This window comes from Rattus norvegicus, chromosome 10 (assembly GCF_021556685.1).
Source record: "Rattus norvegicus strain SHRSP/BbbUtx chromosome 10, alternate assembly SHRSP_T2T, whole genome shotgun sequence".
Taxonomy (NCBI): domain Eukaryota; kingdom Metazoa; phylum Chordata; class Mammalia; order Rodentia; family Muridae; genus Rattus; species Rattus norvegicus.
Genome location: NC_141543.1, coordinates 74,069,343 through 74,094,351, shown reverse-complemented (window position 1 = coordinate 74,094,351; position 25,009 = coordinate 74,069,343). Strand labels below are relative to the sequence as shown.

At 42.1% G+C, this 25,009-nt stretch overlaps 1 protein-coding gene and 1 non-coding gene across 20 annotated transcripts in view; one reads left to right on the top strand and one right to left on the bottom strand.

The window, feature by feature from the left end:
* The window catches only part of Ap2b1 (adaptor related protein complex 2 subunit beta 1), a 112,268-nt gene that overhangs the window by 22,229 nt on the left and 65,030 nt on the right, over nucleotides 1–25,009 (bottom strand). For 11 of the 19 annotated variants that reach the window (XM_087569512.1, XM_087569511.1, XM_087569516.1 and 8 more), the window contains 4 exons: nucleotides 20,035–20,076; nucleotides 19,098–19,244; nucleotides 16,703–16,848; nucleotides 15,469–15,598 (listed from right to left, as the gene is read on the bottom strand). In XM_087569512.1, the coding sequence (XP_087425638.1) occupies nucleotides 15,469–15,598; nucleotides 16,703–16,848; nucleotides 19,098–19,244; nucleotides 20,035–20,076 (465 nt within the window). The remainder of the gene's footprint in view (nucleotides 1–15,468; nucleotides 15,599–16,702; nucleotides 16,849–19,097; nucleotides 19,245–20,034; nucleotides 20,077–25,009) is intronic. The other 8 variants (XM_087569522.1, XM_087569524.1, XM_087569523.1 and 5 more) reach the window with 1 other exon arrangement.
* On the top strand, nucleotides 17,848–17,977 carry LOC120095451 (small nucleolar RNA SNORA17). Its single transcript, XR_015632513.1, has one exon. It is a non-coding gene; the product is annotated as a small nucleolar RNA SNORA17 (small nucleolar RNA).

Here is a 25,009-nt window from a genome sequence, read left to right as displayed (position 1 = left end):
CCGAATAGAAAGATAGCAAGATCCAGTTCCAAAATGTCAAAAGCAGATATAATGGAAATGCCGATAATCTCAGTCCTCAAGAGCTGGGAGCAGGAGTACAAGGCCAGAGGCCAGCTTGGGCTACACAGCAAGACCATGCCTTAAAAAAACAAGACACAGATTGAAAATATCACTATCTAGCTCATAAGCAGTTAATGTTCATTTCACCTATGTAAATATGCATGATGAAAAATTAATGCCGTTCAAAGAGTATAAGACTCACAATAACCACACTCCCAAACAAAAATGAAAAATGGATTCACTGAACAAAGGAATAGTATGCCTGCTTCAGCTTCAGCCCTAAGACTTCCCAAAGCAGATCACAGATGGTACAAGGAGAGGGCTGCCTGCTGCTCTGGCATATACCATGTGCAACATGTGGCCACAGCACTATGAACCTGCTTCCTTCTCAGGACATCAACAGGAAGAGTAAATAGACAGGATTATTACAAGGCTCTCTGAAGCACAAAAGTGAGCTAAAAATGCTTAATAACAATAATAATGTTTTTTAAAGTTACTTTCAGGGGCTGCTGGGGAAAGAGTAGCCTGTCAGCGTCAGCCTGTACCCCACAATTACTTTCTTTTCCTAGTATAGGAAGCCTACTGCAGTAGCTGCAGCCTCTTTATGGCGGCACAGCTGGAGAAGAACAGGCTAAATTAATATTCTAACTGTGTTCCAGTGTATTTAAAAGCACTATAAAAAGGTCTGAAATGAACTCAGTCTGAACTCTGGCAGATGAGGCCTCTTACCACACCCCTCACCACAGGTAACCAAAGAAGGTACAGACACAATCAAAACCAAAACCAAGTGAGCAGTATAGGGCTCACCTTCCAGAGTATCTTATTTACTCTGTGACGTCACAAGTGACCTTTCCGAGTCTCTGGAGAATAATTTCTTTTTATTCCTTTTCTGCATTTAGCTTTTGGAGAGATTATTTGCAGACCAGTCCAAGTTAGGACCGAGCAGTGACGCCAACCATCTCCAGTTCTCTGAGGAGTGATGATTCAGACGTGTTTTTAAAGCACCCCACAACCTAGTCAACAGATCCTAGGGGAATGGCTCAGAGTGACAGGTTTTTAATGGCACAGACTCTAAGTGTGAGGTGCAGCATCTGAGGCTCGGGCAGAAACGGCCCTTTCTGTTAGCTGCAGGAGTTCAATTGACCTACAGCTTTCTTCATAATTAATGCCAAAATTATCGTCTGCCTAAAGTTTAAATATTGCCTTCCATTTCAAGGCCTGTTGACCAATCAATTATGGGAGATCCTCAGAGATATCCTGATGAAGCAGAGCTATCTGCCTCATCTGACAGTATCTAGGCACAATGAAAAACATAGCAGAAACACGAAAGTCTGTACAGAAAAGAGCAGTTTACTTCTCATCAAATTCTAATTAATCTCTAGTCCAATGCTGATCTGCAGACAGTTCTCGTTCTATTCTTTCTTTGACCATCTGCTAGGTGAGGAGAACTCATGTGAGCCGAGCAGGGCTCAAACCAAACTGCTGGGTGTCCTAGTTAAAGGCTCTCCTTGTTGGTTCTCTGGAGATGGTGGGGTGTTATCCACTGTCAAGAGTATGTGAACAGGAACCCTACACAGGGCAAGTATGTCGGCTTCCTCTCCTGACAGAAACAGTGTTCCAGGTCCCTAGGTAAAAGCCCCTATGGGCAATGACATGCACTTCAGTGCCTATAGTTTTGACAGAAATGGAAGCTTTGAATACGTACCTCCTCTTTCATAACTCCTAGAACTCAAAATTCTCCAGTGGACAAATTATTACTGGACTTTAAAAATACAACAAATTCTCAGGAGCCAATCTCTTTTTAGGTTTTGAGAGGAGATAAAAACAGAAATGTGTCTTCTATAAGTTCTCTTTCTGCCAGGAGAGCTTCTTAATCTAGTCTCAAAAGTTCTCAAGTCATTTAGACCATGGGTTAGATTAGATTCCAAAAATGTCAAGGAGTAGATTAAGGTTGTAAAGCAGACAGATATTGGTTTCAATGAGAGATTAAACTGTCAGAATTCTGACTTGGGTAGAGGCACACAAGAATGAATCCAAGTCTATCTATGAAAGAAGCCCAAAGCACAGGACCATTAGAACTACTACAATCAAGTTCTACAACTCTTAAAGATTTATCTTTAAGTTTTACTTATGTGTACATGCACACATGCATACAGGTGCCTGTAGGGCATGGAAGAGTGTCAGATGTCCTGGAGCTGGAGTTACAGATAGTTGTAAGCCTCCTGGTTTAGGTCCTAGAAACCAAACTTTGGTTCTCTGAAGAAGCAGGGCAAGCACTCTTAATCACTGAGCTGTCTCTCTAGCCAAGTTCTGTAATTCTTATTGCAATTTAAATCAGATCCAAGTAGCCTACCTATAGCCTTTACAGAAGCTCTCTGAACAGCAGGAGACAGGCTAAACTAACCCTCAAAGTCCCAACACTATCTGTAGTGTAAGAACAGCCAGCTAGGTGACAATTCATTCCCAAACTGAAGTTCAGCTTAGGAATTTCAACCTTTGTACCCCATATCTCTTAATTTATAATCATACCTATTTTTCCTTACTAGTGTAAACTTTCTGATTACATACAAAGACAAACCTAGAATCAGAATTTTTCTTTTAAAGGCAAAAGGTAGACTGTTTGATCATTATCTGAAGAAACGGTTTTCTTTTCTATGCATCCCTAACTGGCCTGGAACTCACTATGTAGACCAGGCCAGCTTCAAACTTATGGTGATCCACCGATCTCTGTTCCCCAAGTGCTAGGATTAAAGGTATGTGCCACCATGCCCAGCTCTGAAATCCTTACAAGCAAATTGTCCTTAAAGCAAATAAATGAAGGAGCAGGTAAAGTGAACAACTGTGTCATTTTACCTTGATTTGGTTTTAGAGGTGGGGTTTGAGTAGGTAGTCCAGGCTGGCCTCTCGGTGGTCCTCTCATTTCCACCTTCTCAGTGCTGGGATTACAGACAAGAGCTATCATGCCCATCTTAACTTTCTATTCAATGTCCTTCCACCTCTCTGTGCATTGTCTCTTTCACAGACTTCTTTGCCTTTATTTGGGTTATGAAAGGCAAGCAAGCTACATTTTAGTCTCTCAGTGAAAATGTCTTGTTTAGTTGTATTTCCTGCCGGTATAAGAAATGATCACTCTGGTTTTTCTAAGGCACTTAGAAAGAATCCTTGAACTTTTTTATTTACTCTGAGCTTGAGCTTCGAGATTTACCCTAGAAACACTAATAAAGGTAGTCTTGAGCTCTTACATCATAAATAACTTAGGGCTGGCAGTGCGATTTTATTCTGAAGGTGTATAGGCGTAGGTTAGTGACACAGAACTTCTCCAAATGTTAGAAGATGTTCTATTTGTCTCCTCACCTCCAATCTTGGGATGTATCCATGTACACCCTTTCCTGTTCCCTCCCACGGACAGGAACCTGTGATGGTCTGAGATTAAATTTAGGTTTAGGATTACCTCCCCTCCACAAATGGCTGTTGGACTACCAAGCAACAGGCAGAGATTATAGGGGAGACCCTGCTAAGATGAAGAGTTGGTCTTGCTGGATACTGTTCAAGAACTGGAGGAATCTGACATTTCTAAATGGGAAAAAGGTCACTGATAACAAATATTTACTACTATGTCGTTTGGCACTGTTCTAGGCACTGAGGTGTTGTGAGTGTGGGGGCAGTAACTGCTGCTCTTCTAAAGTTTGCTCTCATCAGAGTGGGGAAGGAGGTGAGAGGGAAAAACATGTATTTAAAATGTAGTAAGTAGCACAGGAAGGAAAAAGGTCAAGGGACTGGAGCAGCGGTGGAGTTAGACTTTACTTAAAGAATCTATTTTGGCAGAGCCCTGAATGAAGCAAATAAACCACGTAGATAGAAGTTGGGAGGGCATACATACTCCAGACAAGAAAATGGCCAATTTAAAGGTTTCAGAGTAGCAGTGGACTTACTGGAGTCAAATGGAACAAATGGAGTCGATGATGTAAGAAGAGAGAAGGACATGGTTAGGACACATAAAGTTCTGTCAGGACTTCAGCTTCTCAGCTTAGACAATTATGAATGTATATTCTTTCAGACTGGAAATGTGAGCTTAAAGAAAGAGGGTTAAACAACAGCCAAGCAATGTTCAGTCCTATGAGCTGCGTGCCTTACAAGGAACTTCAGGTCAAGAGAAAATAATGTCAAGATATATGTCGCTGTTCTTGCTCAAAGTGGCTCCCCTCTCCTGCCCCCAAAGTGGTGCTGCAGATTAAACCCAGGGCCCAAGCTCTACCACTGAGCTATGTATGCAGCCCCAAGTTCTTATTTCAAACAAACAAACAAACAAACAAACAAACACACTTTATGGAAGGAAAATAAACTAGGAACTTCTATGACATCTTTTTGCCAAACTATGACTTTGACTAATAAGTGATACTAGTACAGCGAACAACCCCGTGACTCTCCCGACACCTTCACTACAAACATTCGCCTTTTCTTCCTCTAATTGGCCTTTAATAAAATTCCTTTATACAGTGTCATTTAGCTGTTATAGTACTGATGGCCAAAAATAGCCATCAATAATTTCACAGGCCTTTCAGTCTAGAGACAGGTCACTTTTCCATATGCTAAACTTAATATGATTTATTTTTATTCTATGTGTGTGAGTGCTTTGCCTGCATGTATAGATGTGTATCACATGGGTCCATGGCACCCACAGGGGCCAAAAGCGGGCATCAGATTCCCTGGTTACAGACTGTTGGGCCTCCAGTGGGTGCTGAGAACTGAGTCTGGGTCCTTGGCAAGAGCCTCCAGTGCACTGAGCCATCTCTCCAGCCCTGCAAATGCCAAACTCCTACCTTGGCAGTTCTGCAAACCCTACACAACAAACACACAGCACGGGAATCCTCTCTTCCCTTTCAATGACAGCGACCCGTACCCTGCCAGGACTGGGAGACTACAGCTGTCACATCTTAAATGTCATAACATTAATGCTCAGGGGTGCAGTGGAGGAAGGGAACCTCCTGCCTGCTGTGAGAGCTTATTGTTAAACTTTCCTTATTTTCTAATGTTCAAGAAATTGAACCCAGGGGATTTACACACACCGGATAAGAGTTCTGCCGATAAGCTATTCCTCCAGTCGCTGTTAGACCTGAAGACAGGGGCTACCAATGGTGCAGCAAATAAGGACGCCTGCCATATACAGCCTGAGTCAGGTCTCTAGGACCCACAGGTGACCAACTTGTGCAAATTGTTTTCAGGTTCCTCTATGTGCACATCCACACTGTAAGAGGCAAAAAGGTTCTTGTGCTCACAGAAAAGCCTAGGAGAACCAGGAAGGTTAAACACACAGGATTTCTTAAAAGGAAGGTCAAACATACACTTCCTTCAAAGGAAGGGATGCACAACCTGTTGTCTGCCCAGAAGGCTGACAGCTGACAGAATTAATAGCCTGGTGACCTTTGTGCTGTCTGTGTGGCCATACTGGATCCTCCTCAGCTCTTACCAGGAGCTTTTCCCTCAATCTATCAATCCTATCTTTATAGAAAGTGTCATATGTGGTTTTAATGCAGTCCTGTCTGATCTTTAGTTTACTTTGTTCCTCAAGATTTATGTATGCTTAATTGTGCACATGGAATTGAGTTATTGATCACCAGCAAAGTTTTCACCAAATTGTGCTGCTTAAATACACCTAAAATAAACTACTCAGGAGTTTGAACACCAGGTACTGAGTCACTTTGAACAGAACTGTCTTCTTTTCGCCTCTCACAGACTGTTACTCTACGGGTCACGGAGGTCACAGAGACCCTCCTCTCTCCCTCTCCTCTCCTTCGCTCCCTCCCCCACTGAATAATTTAAAAAGGCCCTTTAAAACATATTTAATATACATTGTACCAAGTCCTCAGATAATAATTTCCAACATCACAGACTAGTATGCTAGAAGCCCTAGTGACAACACAAAAACTTCATTAACTATAAATTGGAAATCAAGTAGAGACACAGCTGTGCCTGTGTACTGGCCAGTATGTTATCCAACCTTATGTGAACAAAAGGAAGACATGTGGCTGTTGAGGTGCTTGACAGAAGGACAGATCACTGAGCACAGAAGCTATCTCTACATAGTCCATTATGGAAGTGGTCATATACAGAAGAGGCAGATATTGTCAGTGAAAGCAGTAGACTACGAGTATTTACCCTCCAACTCTTTGAATGGTTCCTGGAAACAAAGGAGCCTACTAAGCCAAGGACCACTGTACTTTCAAAAATGATTAGTCGATATTTTCTTAGTTTCCAAACTATGATAGAACCTAGTGATATTCATCAGCAAACCCCAGTTCTAACTGAGTTTTCTTTTTTAAAATACTAAGACTAATGACTAACCTTATCAATACTTTCCCTTAAACCAGGCTTCCCTGAAATCAAACAAGAGGGGCAACAAAGCCAGGTGCAGTGATGTACAACTGTAACCCCTGCTACTCAGGACACTCAGGTAGGACTGGGAGTTCAAGGCCAGACTGGGCAACATAGAGAATTTATCTCAAAGTAACACAAAAACATTAATAAAAGTAAAAATGAGTTTAGACCAGGCACGTTTTCATTACACACACCCATGATTTTCACTCTGTGCACCTTGATTCTGAAAGAAACTTATTCTATAACATCTACAGTTGGCACCTACAGGGATGCTAAAGGAAGACATATTTCAGAAAACAAACAAAAAACCAACATTCTTTTTTATGGAATTCCACAAAGACAGAAAGAAGCAGAACATTTTAGGATAATACACACTGGTACTATTCCTGCAGACACTCAGTGCAGTATGAATTCTACCAGAAAACAGACAGGCTTTGAAACAGAAGAGTAAAGGCTACCCCTCCAACTCTGAGGCATTATTCTCACTATGAAAGGGATGCAGTGTTTTGTGCATGTGAGCAAGAGTTCTGCCCCTGCGACACAGCTGAGCCCACGGCTGTGTCTTTACACACGTGGGCTCAGAGGGCTATGCTAAGCATCTGCACTACCTGCTCTGTGCGGATTTGGTTTTCTTTGTTGGGGTGGGGGTGGGGGAGGTGGAAAGTTAACCCCAGGCCTTGAACGTGACAGGCAGAGCTACACCAGTAGGCTATACCCTAAGCCCTCAAGTTTTATTTCAATATGTAATGATTTTTATATTATAAAGCCTGCATAACCCATGTATTTAAAAAGTAAAAAATAAAAAGTCCTATCTTTTAAAACAAAGCTGGAGCAAAGCATGAGAGTAGTGTAAGTAAATCCATACGTGACCTTAGTCCGCTCAGGAAAATCCCAACCTTCTCTTGAACTCGAACATCTAATGTTCATTAAAGCTTTGTGTGAAGATTTTTTTCAGAATAACAAGAAGAGAGGGACTACAAAGAGGTTGTTACCTGTTTTGTATCGAAACTTCAAAGTTCTCTAAATACATAAAGACTGTACAGTTAAAGTTATTTCCAGCCATTCAACAAATGAGAAGATTCAACTGGATTTCATTTTCTATCATCCACTCGTAACTTAAAATTATGATGGAAGATGGTTTGATTTTAATAAACAAAAGTCTATTATAGACTATTGCCAGTGCAGGGACTTTATAAGTTGTTAAAAATTCCTTATCCATTCTCCAGGTTTCAGCACAGGCTCTGTCCCCATGAACAATAGCCTCACAAGGAGCCTCCCTATGGCGTGAGCTTGGAGTTCTGAGACCCGAGCTCTGTGTTCAGCAGCACCTTCTCCTGACACTGGTGGCAGAATTCTCATCTAGCAGAGTGCCTGGCCTCCTGAGAATAGTGTTACTGCCTATCGCTCGCATGCGTCATTCAGGGGGGCAACTGCTGTAACAGAGGTGCTGCTTGGTTTTTGTCAATTTGACCCAAACCTAGATATATCTAAGAGAGAACCACAGTTAAGAACATGCCTCCCTAAGAGTGGCCTGTGGGCAGGCCAGTGGGGCACTTTCTTAGTGACTCAAGTGGGAGAACCCATCTCATTATGGGTTATGCTATCCCTCGGCAGGTGGCCCTGGGGATATAAGAAATCAGGCTAATAGGCCAGAGGTGGTGGTGTACACCTTTAATCCCAGCACTTGGGAGGCAGAGTGCAGGAGGATCTCCATGAATTTGAGGCAGCTTGTCTCCTAGGGAGTTACAGGACAGCCAATGCTACATAGTGAGACTCTGTCTCAAGGGAGAGAAAAACAAAGAAAGAAAAAGAGGAAGAGAGGGAGGAGGAAGAGAAGGAGGAGGCAGGAAAGAAAGCAGACTGAGCAGGTCGAGCAAGGCATGAGGGAAGAAGCCAGCAGCCTTCCACTATGGGCTTCTTTCTGCTTTAGTTCCCACCTCTAGGTTCTGCCCTGACTTTTTCCAACGACAAACTGTGATAAGGAACTGTGAAGTGAAATAAACCTTTTTTTCTTTGTGCTGCTTAGTTTTATGTCAACTTACCACAGCTAGAGTCATTTTGGAAAAAAGGAAACTCAATTGAGAAAATGCTCCCACCAGACTGGCTTATGGGCAAGCCTGTGGTGCATTTTCTTGACTAATCATTGATATGGGAGATCCTAGCTCATGATGGGCAGTGCCACCTCTATGCTGGTGTCCTGGGTTCTATAAGAAAGCAGGCTGAGCAAGCCATGAGGAACAAGCCAGTAAGCAGCATCCCTCCATGGCCTCTGCATCAGCTCTTGCCTCTGGACTCCAGTGATGGACTGTGATGTCGAAAAAAATGTGATGTCAGGTTGAAAAAAATCCTTTCCTCCCCAAGTTGCTTTTCATTACGGTGTTTTACACAACAGTAGAAATTCTAACTACAGACATGTTCTTACAACAATTTCGTGGTGGGGTATTGGTTACAAAAACAAAAACAAACAAACAAACAAACAAAAAAAACTAAAAAACTGCCCAGGAGATTCCTGTCTTATCTTCTCTGAGGGAAGGCAGTGTAGATGCCTGTGCTCGCTATCAGCAAGGACCTTGTACATGGAACAAGCAGCACCCATAAAGACCATGTGGAGTCCCCAACTATGGACCATGAAAAGCCAATGGAGCTTGAACCCTGAACTTGTTCGCACTATGCATCAGTTGGAAAAAAGCTGAAAATGCCAGGCCAGCCTGTTTCATCCAAGGGAAGCTGCTGCAAAGGCTTCCTTTGGAAGCACTCACCAGCTTTCCTGATCCAACAGCTACGGCTGTGGACGTTCTGAGTATGAATGGACATACGGGAGACGAGAAATACCGGGGACAGGCATCATCTGCAACGGATTGTCTTACAAGCTGCGACTACAATGTAGGAGTGACAAGGGACAGAATTTTCTTAGGGCAATACAGTAAAACCCCTTCTGGACGATAAAGTCTTAAAGACAAGGATCAGAAGTGGTGTCCTCTGAAGCTCATGTTCCACTTTCTTCCCTCATCACAGGCAATGGATGCTGTCTTATTTTAGAATAGGCATGCAAGGAAAAAGAATCAAGAGGCACACATCCACTTGTTTTCCCTAATCAACACTTTAAAAAGAGAGGACTGTAAGCAGAAAGGACTAGTCCTTTAGTCACAGTCATCTCAAAGTTGAGTCTATATAGAAAGGTAAATAAGGACTTAAAAAATTTCATTTACTTAGTTGTCTTCCTCTGTGTGTGTGTGTGTGTGTGTGTGTGTGTGTGTGTGTGTGTGTGTGTCCTCCACAGTATACGTGTGGAGGTCAAAGGCACTCGCAGCGTTTGTTCCCTTCTTCATTTGGCAGGCTCCTGGACCGAACTTAGGTTTGTCCGGAGGCTTCAAGTACCTTTACTGGCTGAACCATCTTGTTGGCTCAAAAAGAATTTTTTTTTTAAATTTATTTATTATATATGAGTACACTGTAGCTGTCTTCAGATACACCAGAAGAGGGCATCGGATCTCTTTACAGATGGTTGTGAGCCACCATGTGGTTGCCGGGAATTGAACTCATGACCTCTGGAAGAGCAGTCGGGTGCTCTCAACCGCTGAGCCATCTCTCCAGCCCTCAAAAAGAATTTTTAAGAAGGTATCATCAGTCTTTTGAAGACAGAAATATAATTCACATTAAGGCTGAGGATGTGGTTGAATGGGCAGAGTGCTTGCCTCTAATTCACAAAGTCCTGGGTTCAATTTCCAGCACTACACAAAGTAGTTGTAGCATAAGCCTGTAAATTCAGATGTTCAAGGTCATCTTCAGCTACACAGTTAAAAGCCAGCCTGAAACACATGAACACTGCTATAACTAAAGGAGAATAAAACATTTTACAGCCACAGATCCATAAAGGAAGGAAAACATAAAAGCAATAAAATCTTAATGGAGAATACACAGATTGACAAAAATACTGTAAGATTCCTAAATGCTTAGGGCTTGCAGCACTCTGGGCTTGCACCGCCATTTAAAAGACAGGAGGAGAGGGTGAGGACGCAGTCTGCCTATCAAATGCAAGGCTCTTAATTCAACCCACAGTAAAGCTCTGTTAAATAAAGAAAAGAGGATGCTGGGCAGTAGTGGTACATGCCTTTAATCCCAGCAGAGACAGAGGTAGGTGGATCTCTGAGTTCAAGGCCATCCTGGTCTACCAAGTGAGCTCCAGGACATTCAGGCATGCCCAGAGAATGCCTGTCTCAAAAAAAAAAAAAAAAAAAAAAAAAAAAAAGCCAAAACTAAATCTATCCTAACCAAAACCAAACCAAAACCTATCCTAACCAAAACCAAACCAAACCAAACCAGCAACCAAACAAAAACACCCCCAAGCCAAACAACACAAAAGGATTAAGATGTTATCAATAGGCCTGGATTTCCATTCCTTCCATATGGGTAGATGTTACCTGAAGCCCTGGACTCTGTAAAACAGAAGATTAATTCCTTCAGAGAGGATAAAGCAGTTGAGAGTTGGTAGGTTCAGTGACCTTACACAGACTGAATGCTAAGACTTTCTCTCTAGCCTTTCTCAACTTCCCAGCTTCCAAATGGCTGGCAGAGTCTTTATAGTACCCTGTTTACTTAAGGACTTTTAACAAAGAATCAAGAAGTTAAAAAAAAAAAAAAGATATGGTTTTTAAAAACCTCCTTAGTAATCATCTGATTTTAAGAACAGAAAAAGAAAAGCAAGCCCTTCCTGTAACAACAGCCTCACTGACCTGAGAGATGACTTCAAAGGCATGATTAAAGTTCTAGGAGAGAAGGCTTAACAGGGCAGGGGAAAGTAAAGATTAAGACAGAACATTTCCAAGTTTGGGAGAAGCATCAGCTCACAGATTCCAGATGCTCTTTGCTCCAGGAGAGTGTGGGACAGGCTGGAGTGGGCAGGAGGTTGTAGAGATGCTTTGGTGCTACTCAGCCTAGCGACTATCAGCCACGTTTTCACATGTAGTAGACAAGTGGAAATACTACCTAATTTCCATTAATTCCAGTTTATATAACCACACGTAGGCTAATGGCTACTATATTAAACAGTATTAAAGAGAGCTGGGGACGTAGCTCTGTCCTACAGCACTGTCTCAGCACAGCCTAAGTTCCTAAGTTTAATCACCTCCCAAACACAACAAACAATACGGCAAAAGGCTTAAAGAGATAGCAATTACCCTTTATAGGAGAAGGCTGGAGCTCAGCTTGTCCTGTAGGATTCAACCACTTTGGCCCAAGCTGATCTGAAGCTCACTGCATAGCCCAAGCTAGTCTTATACTTGCTGCGCTCTGTTTGCCTAAGCCTCTCAGCAGTGCTGGGACTATAGGCACCTGCCCAACCCAGATGACACTGTGAGCTAGACTTACAAATCCTTGGTAAGACGTATTCTGGGAGGACGGTGCTATCAATATTCTCATGTATACAACAGGGAAAAGGAAGCAAGCAACTATGGGAAGCCATGGACATGTTGTAACCCCACCGTCTCCAAGCAGGCTCTGACTTGAAGAAGCAGTTACTTGTCGGTGAGCATTCTGAGAAAATGTTTCTAAGCAACTAACACAGGTGAAATGAAAAAACAATGACATTGGAGTCAATTAAATACACTTAGATACTGGTTAAGGGTTTTGTTTTATTTAAATAGAGGGAATAATTTTCCGTTTTTAGTAATATAATTATCTGATATAAATAAACTCAAAAGAATTCCACAGTGCAGCAAATTTTACTCTCTATGCTATTTACAAGCTGGACTTATAAGCTGGTGTGTGTGTGTGTGTGTGTGTGTGTGTGTGTGTGTGTGTGTGTGTGTGTTGCTGTGGGTCAAACCTAGACCTTTACACACTGTAGGCAAGCATTCTGCCACTAAGCTATATCTGCGGCCTGACAGAAGCCTCTGATCAACACTGGAATGGCAGGAAAACCATTCTAGGTTCAAATCTCTACTGCAGATTTCATTGCTCTATCTGCAGCACACTCTGCTTCCTATTTAATAAGTAACTGGGGCTGGAGAGGTAGCTCAGTCAGTAAAGTGCATGCTTTGTAAGCATGAGGACCCATTAAAATATGAACAAAAATGGCAGGAAATGATTTTAATACCAGCAGTGGGGAGACAGGCAAAGACAGGCAGATGCCTAGGGCTCACTGGTCACCTAGCTTAACCTGCTTGGTGAACACCAGGCCAACAAAAGATAATGTCCTAAAACAAGGTAGGCTTTTGAGGAAGGACACCAAGGGTTGACCTCTGGCTAACACACATGCAGGAACAGTAGGCTGAGGCGATGGCTCAGTGGTAAAGTGCCTGCTGTGTATGAGTACCCGAGTCTGAGTCTCAGCAGTCACATAAAGCCAGTTATGGTGGTATGCATCTGTAACTTCAGCACTTTCAAAGTGAAGGAGAGTGATACCTGGAGCTCATTAGACAACCAGAGCAGCTGAACCAACAAACCCCAGGTAAGACCCTATCTCAAGATAAGGTGGACGGATGCTAACCACTGGCCTCCATATCCACATGCACACACACACAGACAGACATTTACTCGACATGCACAGACATGTGAAGCAGTGGTAGTATATTTTTAAATTATACTATTTCATATTATAACAAATGATAGTTTAATATGCATTTTAATGAAAACTTTTGTAGTAGCATTATATTACAGTCTGGGCTATCTAGCCTAATCTAAGTTAAATACTCTTGTTCTCTTCCGGGAGGGGAGATGGAAGCTATGCAGTCCTTCCCTCACTTCAGCTGTCTATGTGCATCCTTCTCCCAGCAGACATTAATTCAGTGTTCAGAAAGATAAAAGCCTTTTTCTTTTTAAGGTTTTGTTTATCTTTACTACTGAGAAATGCCAATTAATAAGAGTCACGATTACACTCTGCCCAAGAAGAAAACCTGAAGAATCAGTAGTTGACTACAGATGAAATTAGAGGTGGAGTAGGTTGTGCTTGGTAGGCAAGTGATTGCCCCAATCTCTTCAGACACAATGCTTTACAGACTGCTTCTTTAAAAAACAAAAAACAATGTTTTTAATTTTAATTTTATGTATTGACATGAAGGTGTCAGAGTCCCCTGGAACTCAAGTTACAGACAGTTGTGAGCTGCCATGGTGGTGCTGGGAATTGAACCTGGTCCTCTGGAAGAACAGCCAGTGCTCTTAGCCACTGAGCCACTTCTCCAGCCCACAGACTGCTTTTAACAACAGCACATGTGAGAAAAATAACTTATCAGTCCCAATATTGTATTAGTATCTTCAAGGGAGGGCTTTAGAATAAGACCCACCTTCCTTTAGGAAGGTCTCTCTCTGGGACTCAGTAAATTAGAAGTGTGAACAGGAAAGTGAACTAACATTCCTTTGTTTTAAGAACTGAAAACTTGTCCTAGTTTCTGTGATCCAAATACCCTTCCTACTTCTGAAGTAAAGAAAGCATTCATGCATGCATGCATGCCGACTGTCCCAGACATCATGCTTGAGGCTTAATGAGCCAATGGGAGGTTAGCCTCCCAGCAAAGAGAACAGATGCATATCTGGGTTAGTGACTGGAAGGCTGTGAGCTGGAAACACTCCTGAACACAGCGCTCTCCTCATAGTAACAGCCAGTTCTATCTGTGGAGTAACCCTAGTTTTCTTTTTCTAGTCTCAGCCAAGTTACACTGTGACTCACTTGTCTAGTCTAAAATATTCTTATTCAGTGCTAAGAAAATCAGCAATTAGCCACTGTGGCAACAAGGTAGTCAGGGAAGCGGCAGACAATTGTATTTGTATCTAGAGTACTGAAAAATGTTCAGTTCTAAGTTCAACCCAGTATGCTGTTTCATTAGCAGCCATATCTGGCATTGGTGTCTCTAGAACACCAAGCAACGTGGTTCAGTTGTCTGGACAGGAAAGCGTATGGTTAGTATTTTTGTTTCACCGTGTTAAATATATTTCACAGTCTCATTCAAACTGTTCTGTCATTTCAATTTCTAGGCAGGGAGTAATAATTCTCTGCTAATTCTTACCTCTTCTCTCTCTCTTACTTCCACATTTTGATCAAGTGCAAGCTCTTTTCACTACTGACTTATCTTCTATTTGTGCGGGAGTCTTTTTTTTTTTAATTAAGATTATTTTTATTTTATGTGTATGAGCATTTGCCTGCATCCATGTATGAATGTGTAGTGCCTACAGAAGCCAGAAGCCAGTGTCTGGTCCATTGGAACTGGAGTTACAGACAACTGTAAGCTGTGACACGGGGGCTGAGAACTGAGTCCTGGATCTGTTAAATGCAGCCAATGCTCTTAGCCACCGAGTTTCTTCAGCTGCAAGTCTTAAACCAGGCATGGTGGTGCACACCTACACTGCTATGCTGAGAGGAGTAGGGCCTGGAGGATCAGAAGGTCAAAAGTTATTCTCACCTACTTGAGGAGATGCCAAGTTAGGTTAAATGAGACCATCTCAAAAACAAACAAGCTTTAAAACGTTTATTAAGCAAGTAACTCTCTAACTCCATAGCTTTCTTTTTTGGTTGTTGTTTTTTTATTAAAACCAAATAAAAACTCTGTATCATAAAGCTATTTCAAACTATTTTGTTACCAACTTTATCACGAGAGGTAGGGGATTCTTAGCATGCTGGAGTTGAGATGGGGGAGTAGCCTGGTGGGAAGTGGTGAGGTCACTGGGAATGTTGGCACTTTGCACACATACAGCAGTTGTTGTGAGAGCCTGTCTTGGTTCCGGAAGAAGGCGTTTTTATTTAAAAGAAATCACTACCTCTGCCTCTCTTTTCCCCACGATGTTGCCATGATGACCTTTCCCTCTCACAGGTCATCTGCCACAATTCTATGCATGATACAAGGAAGCCAAAGTGTCCTCACCAGTGACTAAATGTAGACACCATGCACAGACACCTCCCAAACTCTAGGCTAAATAAGCCTGTTTACGTGGGAATTGTTTCACAGCAATGGAAAACAAGCTACTGCAGACTGATCACTTCACACACGAGGGGACATCAGCGACACCTTAACACACATGCTCCGAGTGAAGCAGAACTCTGACCTGCAAGTTATTCAGAGGCTCCATCTTCATGACTGGGCCCAAGGTGTTGAGAGGCAGAGACACATCAATGCTCTGGTTTGGCATCAGCGGAGTATGTATGGCCAAGGGAGTGCTCGGGATGACACCGAAGCTAGAGAGGAAGAGAAGGGACACCCAGACATTCGTCAGGTGGCAGGGTCACACACCTCTGAGTCTGCATGGCTTCTACCACAGTGAGGCCACTTACAGACAACTAAATGGGAGGAACAGTAGGAAGCAGTGTGAGTATTGACCTGCTCTAACACTGCTTATGCCAGAACTTCTATGTGTTTCCATTACATGGTTTGGAAGAGGAAGAAGGTGTTCACAGGCAGGAACTATTGCTGATGCTAGGATTTTGAGAGATCACTTTGTGTATCATGTTGCTGGAGGGTCATATTTAATGAGTGACCATCTCTCTCTCTCTCTCTCTCTCTCTCTCTATATATATATATATATATATATATATATATATATATATCACACACACATATACACATATATACATATACAAATTTTTTTTTCCTATAAATAGTCTTTTGGAAAAAGATTTAAGAATCTCTCTCTTCTCTCTGAGTAAGCCCAGGACTTATGAGTCTAGGATAGGAGGCCGACAAGGAATGTTCACTTTATAAACAAAAGTATTGAAAAATTAGTGTTAAGTCACTAGTCGAATAACCTATATAGTCTGTATAAAGGCAACCGTTTACTGTTTTCATTGTTCCAGATGGACGAGTTCCCACTCCCAAGGTGAAGTGGGAACTTTTTTTGCCAGTATCTGTCATTGTCTGGATAGGACAGCCATTCTGAGTGCATGAGACAAACTCTCAAAATGGTTTTAATTTACTTGTCCCCAATGAACATTACTGCTTTGTCACTGTGTTTGTTCAGTCCGTTTATCAGCCTACTAACTGAACAGTGGTTTTTTTGTTGTTTGTTCATTTTTGTTTTGTTAGACAAGGTTTCTTGTAAGCCAGACTGGCTTTGAATTTAGTGCATAGTCAAGGATTATCTTGAACTCCTGATTCTCCTGCCTCTGCCTTACTCAGGAGTACAGGGATTACAGGCATGTGTCATGATGCCCCGATTTTGTAAGAGCCAAGCTTACTCTACATTCAGGACCTGCCAAGTTGAGCTTTTACCCCAAGCTGACTGGCACAAACTCAGTACAAGACATACAACTGCTCCACAACAAACCCAGGGTGCTGCTTCTTACCTATTCTTGTTAAACTGGATGGCAAAATCCGTCATGTGCTGCAGAGCTTTGTTGGTGAAGTTCATTTCCATATAGATGTGCCCTTGGCGGTGAGTAAACGTCCCCGAAATCTCCAAGCCTTTAGCCTTTACAGCAGGTAGCCAGACCTGATGAGACACAGCACAAAGCCAGGAGAGGAGAGTTACCATGGTGCTGCTCTTTCTCAACATGTAAAGGGGAATTCATGTCTCTTTAGGAAATTATGATGGTTTTTGCACAACAAATACTAAGTCTGTGTGAAAAGGTCTGAATAAAGTATTTTTCTGAATTTTAAGAACATGCTCAGTTGTTTAAGAACCAACTTAAAATAAAAGTCTGTGGCAGTTGGCTTCTTTTCTGTCTTCTGTTCAACTTGGTCAGTTTACTGTTTAAGAACTGTGGCCAAATGCTCATATAAGAAAAAAACATTCTGATGAATACCATGTTTCTGTCAGGCCTGAAAAAAGACTTAAATGGGAGAAGTTGAATCTATTAATGCAAACAGCATGTCTATAATCTTTAAGAGGTTTCCAACATTCCCAGCACCCCATTAAAGGGCAAGGACCATGTTATGTTATATTCAAATCTGTTCTCATTGCTGACAAACAGTAATGCCTCAGATGTTAAATAATATGAATGCTTTTTTCTATATAGTATTGATTATGTATCCTTGGCCCCAGCAGAACTATGATATCCCTGATTCATCCTACTTACAAAAAAACAAACAAACAAACAAACAAACAAAAAAACCAAAACAAACAAAAAAAAACAAACAAAAAACAAAAAACAAACAAACAAAAAAATCAAGTTTGTGAGCCGTTATGACGCCTAACTAAAGTGTTTATGGATAGTGAATAATCATAGTTTACTCGCCACACTGAAAAGAAAAAACAGAAACATGAATATTGTTTTTTATTTATGAGGGTCAAAACAAACAAAAACCTCAAATACCCAGTGATAACCTGGAGTAAGTTAGACTATAGGTGACTTGGCATTCTTTATGGTTTGGGGGCAGCAACCTGATACTACCTTTTCAGAGGGCAGACTGGTAATGTCTGTTTTAAAATGTAGAATAATGAAAGCAATTGCAAAGTTACCCTATAGATACCCTTAGAAAACCATCCCCGTCTGCCTGGAGTGGAGTTGTAGGGGTGGCTGCTGGGTCACATGTGCATCAGCAGGCGGCAGAGAGGAGAGAGGCTATCTGTGCTCAATGTTCTGACCTATGAACATCTGAATGATTAGTAGCCTAACATTCCCTAAAAAAATGAGCCTGAGACAACCACCAGTCTGATGCCAGGCCTTTCTGGGAGCCTGCCTGCGTTATCGGGTAGGCCCAGATGGGTTCCCAGGACGAGGTGTGTGTGTGTGTGTGTGTGTGTGTGTATGTGTGTGTGTGTGTGTGTGTGTGTGTGTGTGTGTGTGTGTGTGTGTGTGTGTGTGTCGGGGGAGCCAGAGAGAGACAGACAGACAGAGGAATCCCACCCCTGGATACTGGAATAGGGTAGATCTTACAACAAAGCTACAAATCCATGCCCAAACACTGTGGCTCACTTCTGAGTCTACTTTTGGCTACAAGTATCTGCTTCAGGAAATTCATCCAGAGAAAACTCTGCTTGCCTAGACAGCTCTCAGTTAGGAAGTCCAGCCTCAGATTTTCAATCAGTTCTGCTGTCATGAGCACCTGATTTGATGATGGCTTTCGTTGCTCTCCCAACTGGGCTACCTACCCCAGTTGTCTCTCGAGGTGCTTGTGAGTGCCTGATGTGATGACACTTTGCTGTCTATCTGCAGCTCTTAAGTGTTCTTTCACTTCTGCCTGCTACATATTAACACATTCCTTCACTCATTTCAAACCAAAAGCGTGGCTGTCGCAGGTCAGTCCAGACACACAGCTCTAACACTAGCACCTAACAATCGATGCAAAGGACCTTGGCTGGAGCTTGATCTACAGAAGAGAAGAGGTGAACTAAAACCTATGAACGTCTAACTGGAGACTGTACTCTAGAATCCTGATCTAGGATTCTAGGATCTGAGGAGGGACGATAAACAGAAGTTAAAAAAACAAACACATGCCACTCTTCTCTACCGTGTGTGTCTCTTGCTGATGTAGTATAAAATGATGTACCAGGTTTTTACTAGCTGTACTTAATGCTGACAAATTGGATGTCTCTGAACATGAGGCCCAAGCTCAAGTATTTAATATTGCCAATTTTAAGTCCAAATGTTTAAGGGGGATGTTAATGGTGTTTCCTATGGTTAAGTTTGAAGCTCCTTTTATCTTTCTCATGGACCCCGTGTGTTAGCGGAAGTAACTCTTGTTAGAAGTAATCTAGGATTTGTCCACTGAAAAAGTGTTGTTCATCTATCTACTTACTGCCTTAGGAGCCACATATCCGCCAGGTGCCATGCCTATCCCAGTGGAAAGCTCAAACAGGTCATTCAGACCACTGCTGACCACAGCAGGAGTAGGTGAAGGAGCGAAGGTTGCAGGCACTGATGACGGGATGAAGGACTGTCCTACCTTTGGGGAAAAAACAGAAAGAGATGAGAAAGAATACATTAGTTGTCCTTAAAACGTTAACTTTGTTTTAACAGCATTGGTAAATTGATTAGAAACACTGCAGTTATATTATTTGCAAGGATTAAATCCGCACAACATCTTGATTTTTTTCCACCACTGATGAATGTACACATGCTTGAAAACTTTGTCAAGGCACAGGTAGGATGCAAGAACAGCGATCCAGGATTTTGTCTTGTTTGTTTCCAATTTTAGCTTCCATGATTCTGTGCAAAAGGCCTACAGGTACCTAACAAAAGAGGAGTTTGTGTCTGTAGAACAGGGGAGAAGCATCCAACTTAAATAGCTCCACTTGTACTTGGGTTTGGCCAAGTCTTACTTCCCATTTGGGAATTAGCAGGAAGCTCTCTTGAGGGAGCTGATAATCACACTTCGTAGGAACTCATCTATGAGGAAAGTGTCTCTATGCATCCAGCAAACTCTTTCTGGACACCAGGGCATAAAGGCATTCTGTAGTCAAGATGGGAGGTTCCATTTCCTTCAGCTCTTTAATGTCAGAAACACAACGATCTCTACAGGCACCACAGCATCATTCCCTAAAGATGTCGCTAGACCACATGTGGTATGTGACCCCAAGATTGCAAGTAACCCTGCACTCGCTATCCTCACACACTGCTGCCGAGCTTGTGGTGTGCAGTGCTGGAGAGCAGCGAGGGGTGGCTCTGAGAACGTGTGAAGGAAAGCATCAAACAGGGCAGAGCTTCCCATGGTGAAAAAAACAGATGGCACTTACTGCCGGACTTCCTCCAATGCCCCCGCCAAGGTCACTGCCAAGCTGAAAGAGAGAAAGGAGAGAGAGGAGAGAGAGGTAGAGTTCATTTAGCTAAGTACTAGATGCCCATATAGATTCTGTAAATTGTTCTACCAAGTCATTGGAAATACATGCCATTTGACTTGTCTCCCAAAGCCTAAGGGATTCTAAATTGCCAAGAAACGTCCTGGGGAACCGAGCAGTGGTAACGAAAGGGTAGGAAAGTTTTGTAAAAAGTTGGAAAACAAAGCTGGCACATCATAGCAACCTTTCTGATCCTGTCTGTCCACCTAATTCATTGGCACAAATCCTAGTAAGATTTTGACAATCTTACTGTACTTGACCCAAAAGCAAGAAAGTGTTTGTACCCTATGAAGCTCTCTGCCCAGGCAGCATTAGTTTTCCTTTACAAAGAAATTTAAGGTGGGGGCGGGGATGAAAGACTAAAAAGGCTTTAACCTACAAAACCTGCTGCCTTACTGAAGTGATGGGAACCTAACCAATATTGAGTTGCAACTTCAAGCTTCAAAAATTACCAGTGGAACATAAAGGTTTTCCAGTTGAGAATGCCCCGTGGGGAAGACAGCTAGTACAGAAAGTCCGCATGCACGCCCACAGCTCCCAGTCACTGTGTCTAAGGAGAGCGGTGGTGATTTACGTGGGGCTCGCCATTTAAAGGAGGCAAAGTAGAGAATTAGATGTTGGCTGCCAGGAAAACAATTCCACAGGCTCCAACTTAGTCTCCTTCCCCCTCAGGGCCCAGTAACATGCACACGTCACCTGGAACTATTTACTGTTTAGCTGGACACACTCACACACACTCACACACACATACACTCACACACTCTCTCACATACACACACACACACACACTCACACACACACACATACACTCACACACTCTCTCACATACACACACACTCACACACACTCACACACACATACACACACACTCTCTCACATACACATACACACTCACACACATTCACACACACATACACTCACACACGCACACACTCTTACAAAGGTAAGACTTCTTGGTGGGGTGATGATATCTGCAATCAGTCCTGTATATGCTTCCTCCTTAGTTCTCACCATTTCTATAGCCTCTGTGAATCACCAAGTGGTTTGCTTGAAAAACACACTAAACATCTAAAAGTTTTTCAATAATTTTGATTAGTGGTAATAATTTAGAAATCGTGTTGGGATGGTAGTGAAAACAGTTATACGGTATCTTTATTATTTGAGAGTAGTGACTTATGAACTGGTAATAATATATAAAGTGTTGCCAAAATCTAAAATTCAATCTATACTCAGAAATAGTGAGGCCTATGCCAAAATTCTGTTTCCTTTGAGTTAGAAAATTAAATCCTAGCAGGTGCTTTAACCAAGCCAACATTTCTTGAATGTGGTTCTCTAAGACCACTTAATCATGTCACTGGATGTAGCCATAGCTATTCAAATCAAAAGGCCATTGCAGCCAAGAAGTTGAGTAACTAAAAAGGTGTCAAAACCAGCAGAAGAGATGATGCACATCCCCTCTCCCAGGATCTAGAATGATACAAATCTGCAGCATGATATCTGATAAGCTTAGCATTTTTTTATTCAGACAAATATGTAACATTTCCTGCACGTGAGGCACAAAACGATGCCAAACAACAAAGGGACCACAGATTAATCAGGGCAGGCTTTACAAGCTTCCAAGAGATAGAATGAGGAATGCAAACCCATACAGAAATCTAAAGCATAAAAGCAAATTCTGGAGGAACAACCTCCCTCTGCCCAGAGGATAGCGAAGTAAAGATTCAAAGGCAAGGTAAAGTGGAATTAAAATTAAAAAAATAAAAATAGGGGTTGGGGATTTAGCTCAGTGGTAGAGCGCTTGCCTAGAAAGCGCAAGGCCCTGGGTTCGGTCCCCAGCTCTGAAAAAAAGAAAGAAACAAAAATAAAAAAATAAAAATAAAAGCAAAACCGGAAAGGGTCGTTTCTCAACAGCATCCACAGGGCTGAAATCACGGTTAAAGCATGATCTGGAAGGAGTCCATCAATCAGACTGAACCACAGGCAGGTACATGTGTGGTTTTTAAAAGTTGAACTAAAAAAGCTTACAAAGACAATATAACTTGCAAACGTCTTAACAAGAATCTGGTGGTTTTTGAGACTACTATTCAAGCTTTTAAATAACTAATAACTACTTTAGCTAGATGCCAGTAACCATGACTACTTTCAACCTCATGTACAAAATGGAATCAACCATCTGTGCGCGCGCACGAGCTTTAAAAGCTGCTACTGCCAGTCTCATCCTCAGAGCTGATGATTTACTTTTCTGAAGTATCATCTGGGCATTTTGAAATAGTTTTTCTATTTCATTACTTCTAATGTACATACAGCCAGGGTTGAAAATACCACAGTAGAGAATTACTTGGAATTAGACAAGATTCTTATGTTAAAAATGACTTTAGAATGGGAGCAGGAGAAACCCTTTCTAAGGAAGGAAAGGAGAGCCAAATACACCCCCCTGGAAGGGGCTCTACAAACCATTCCATTCACTCTAATGCTGATGTGGTTTGTGACTTCCCATTAGTCTTATCTCTACATTCTCACACAAGCCCCTCCTCTGGCCAGGTTTGCAACCCAAGCTTGAAAGACACCCACCCCCTTTTTTTAATCAAACTGGTTGGCATATGCTTAGAAGAAAAACATTTAAAACTAACAGTTTTACTAAATATTCAATGAAAAGTAGCTATTTGTGACATTTAAAGTAAGGGAAGTAATGCCTACTGTGGCTTGGATTGAGGTGTCCCCCATAGGCTCCTATGTTTGCATTCAGTCCTTAGCTGGTGGTGCTGTTCTGCTTTCTGCTTCCTAATCTATCAAGATGGAGGGGCCTCTACCACATACTCCAGCTGCCATGAATCCTCTGTGCTTTCCCTGCCGTGGACTAAACGAGTATTGTATATATCACAGTGATGTGAGAACTCGCATGAAACCTAGTTCCTAGTTTAGTTCTTTTTTTTTTTTTTTTTTTTTTTTCCGGAGCTGGGGACCGAACCCAGGGCCTTGTGCTTTCTAGGCAAGCGCTCTACCACTGAGCTAAATCCCCAGCCCTTAGTTCTTGTTTTAAGACAGGGTCTCAGGGTCCCTGGCTGGCCTGGAATTCCAGAGATCTTCCTGCCTCTGCCTCAAGTGTTGGAAAGGTATGCACCACAATGCCTAGCTCATTTCAGTTCCCCTTTCCCCCTTAGTCTCAGAATATTCAGAGATGAGAATAAATCTATCAGCTGGAAAAGGTCTAACCATAATCTTTCCCCATGCTACTGACCAATTTTATTTGAAACCACAGAAGAAATAATCTTGGGGGTTGCAGAGATGGCTCAGTGGTTAAGAGCGCTGGGTGTTCTTCCAGAGTTCAATTTCCAGCACCACAAGGTAGCTCACAATTGTTTATAACTCCAGTCCCAGGGGACCCAGCACCTTCTATCAGGCATGAACGTGGTGCATAGACATACATGCAGGGAAATATCCATGTGACATAAAGTTAAGTAAATTAAAATATACGTTAAAAAAGAAAAGAAAAACATCCTGATGCTCCCTTTTTATATTACTGACAATTAGAATCAAGAACACATAATTCATCTAGAATCTGACACAAAGGATATGAGACACAGTTAGAAATATAAAGGTTAATTTAAAGGAAAAGAATAAAGCCACTGGTTCCCAGTTGGCAAAACTAGACTACAGCTTATTCAGACTTCGAATCTTTTCACTTGATTACAAAAGATTACAAAGGAGGTCATCCTCCTTTGACAATGGGTCAATGTGGCAGGAAACTGCTGGGGAGAGGCAGTGACTAATACATTAAGAGGGAGATCAGCAAGGATGGAAGTAACCTAATTCATGGTCATAGCTACCCACCACACACAAATGTAACCCAATTCATGGTCATAGCTACCCACCACACACAAATGTAACCCAATTCATGGTCATAGCTACCCACCACACACAAATGTAACCCAATTCATGGTCATAGCTACCCACCACACACAAATGTAACCCAATTCATGGTCATAGCTACCCACCACACACAAATGTAACCCAATTCATGGTCATAGCTACCCACCACACACAAATGTAACCCAATTCATGGTCATAGCTACCCACCACACACAAATGTAACCCAATTCATGGTCATAGCTACCCACCACACACAAATGTAATGCAGCAGATAACCAAGAAAACACCTAGAGAAGTCATTATAGCTCAGGCTTTAGGAGACATCTCCAGTAAACTGCTGGTCTGAGGTTTATCTAGGGAGTATTCTGAGAGCACAAACTCCTCAGGATATTGTACTAAATCAATCACACTAGGGCCTATACAGTTCAGGTTTCTGTCTGCTATCCAAGCATCTGTGGAAGGCAGGAGTGAAAAGGAGCTAATTTTAGGTATCTACATCCTTCAAAGTGTTCATTTCTCACATCCTACTGTCCCCATGATTGCCTTACCGAGGTTCATTTCTCTTCATGAAGAAAAGAATGTCAACTACAGGACAAATAAATCAGAATTCAGGAAGCAGGAAGGAGAGGTGTCAGTTTTGGGGCATGACAGAGGTAGCTTTTGTTTTGAGACTGATAATCCTTCTGCCTTAGTCTCCTATATGCTGGGATGAGTCAACATGTATGGTTATGGAAAAGAATACTTCAAATGCTGAAAACTGAGGGTTTTTTTTAAGGTATTTAGCTGATACTTTCAATGAGTTATCAATTGTAATTCCTTATTCTAATCTAAATCACAGAATTCGCTGCCATTAAATGGTACTTAGAATAGAACTAACATTTGGCTGCCATCTGAAGAGTGGTAACTCCACAATATCTAAAGGAATGCTTAATGAAAGCACTGGAATTAAGATTGGATTACAGAGTGATAGGTCACTGGAGAGAGCAGTGATCCCATGGTGACC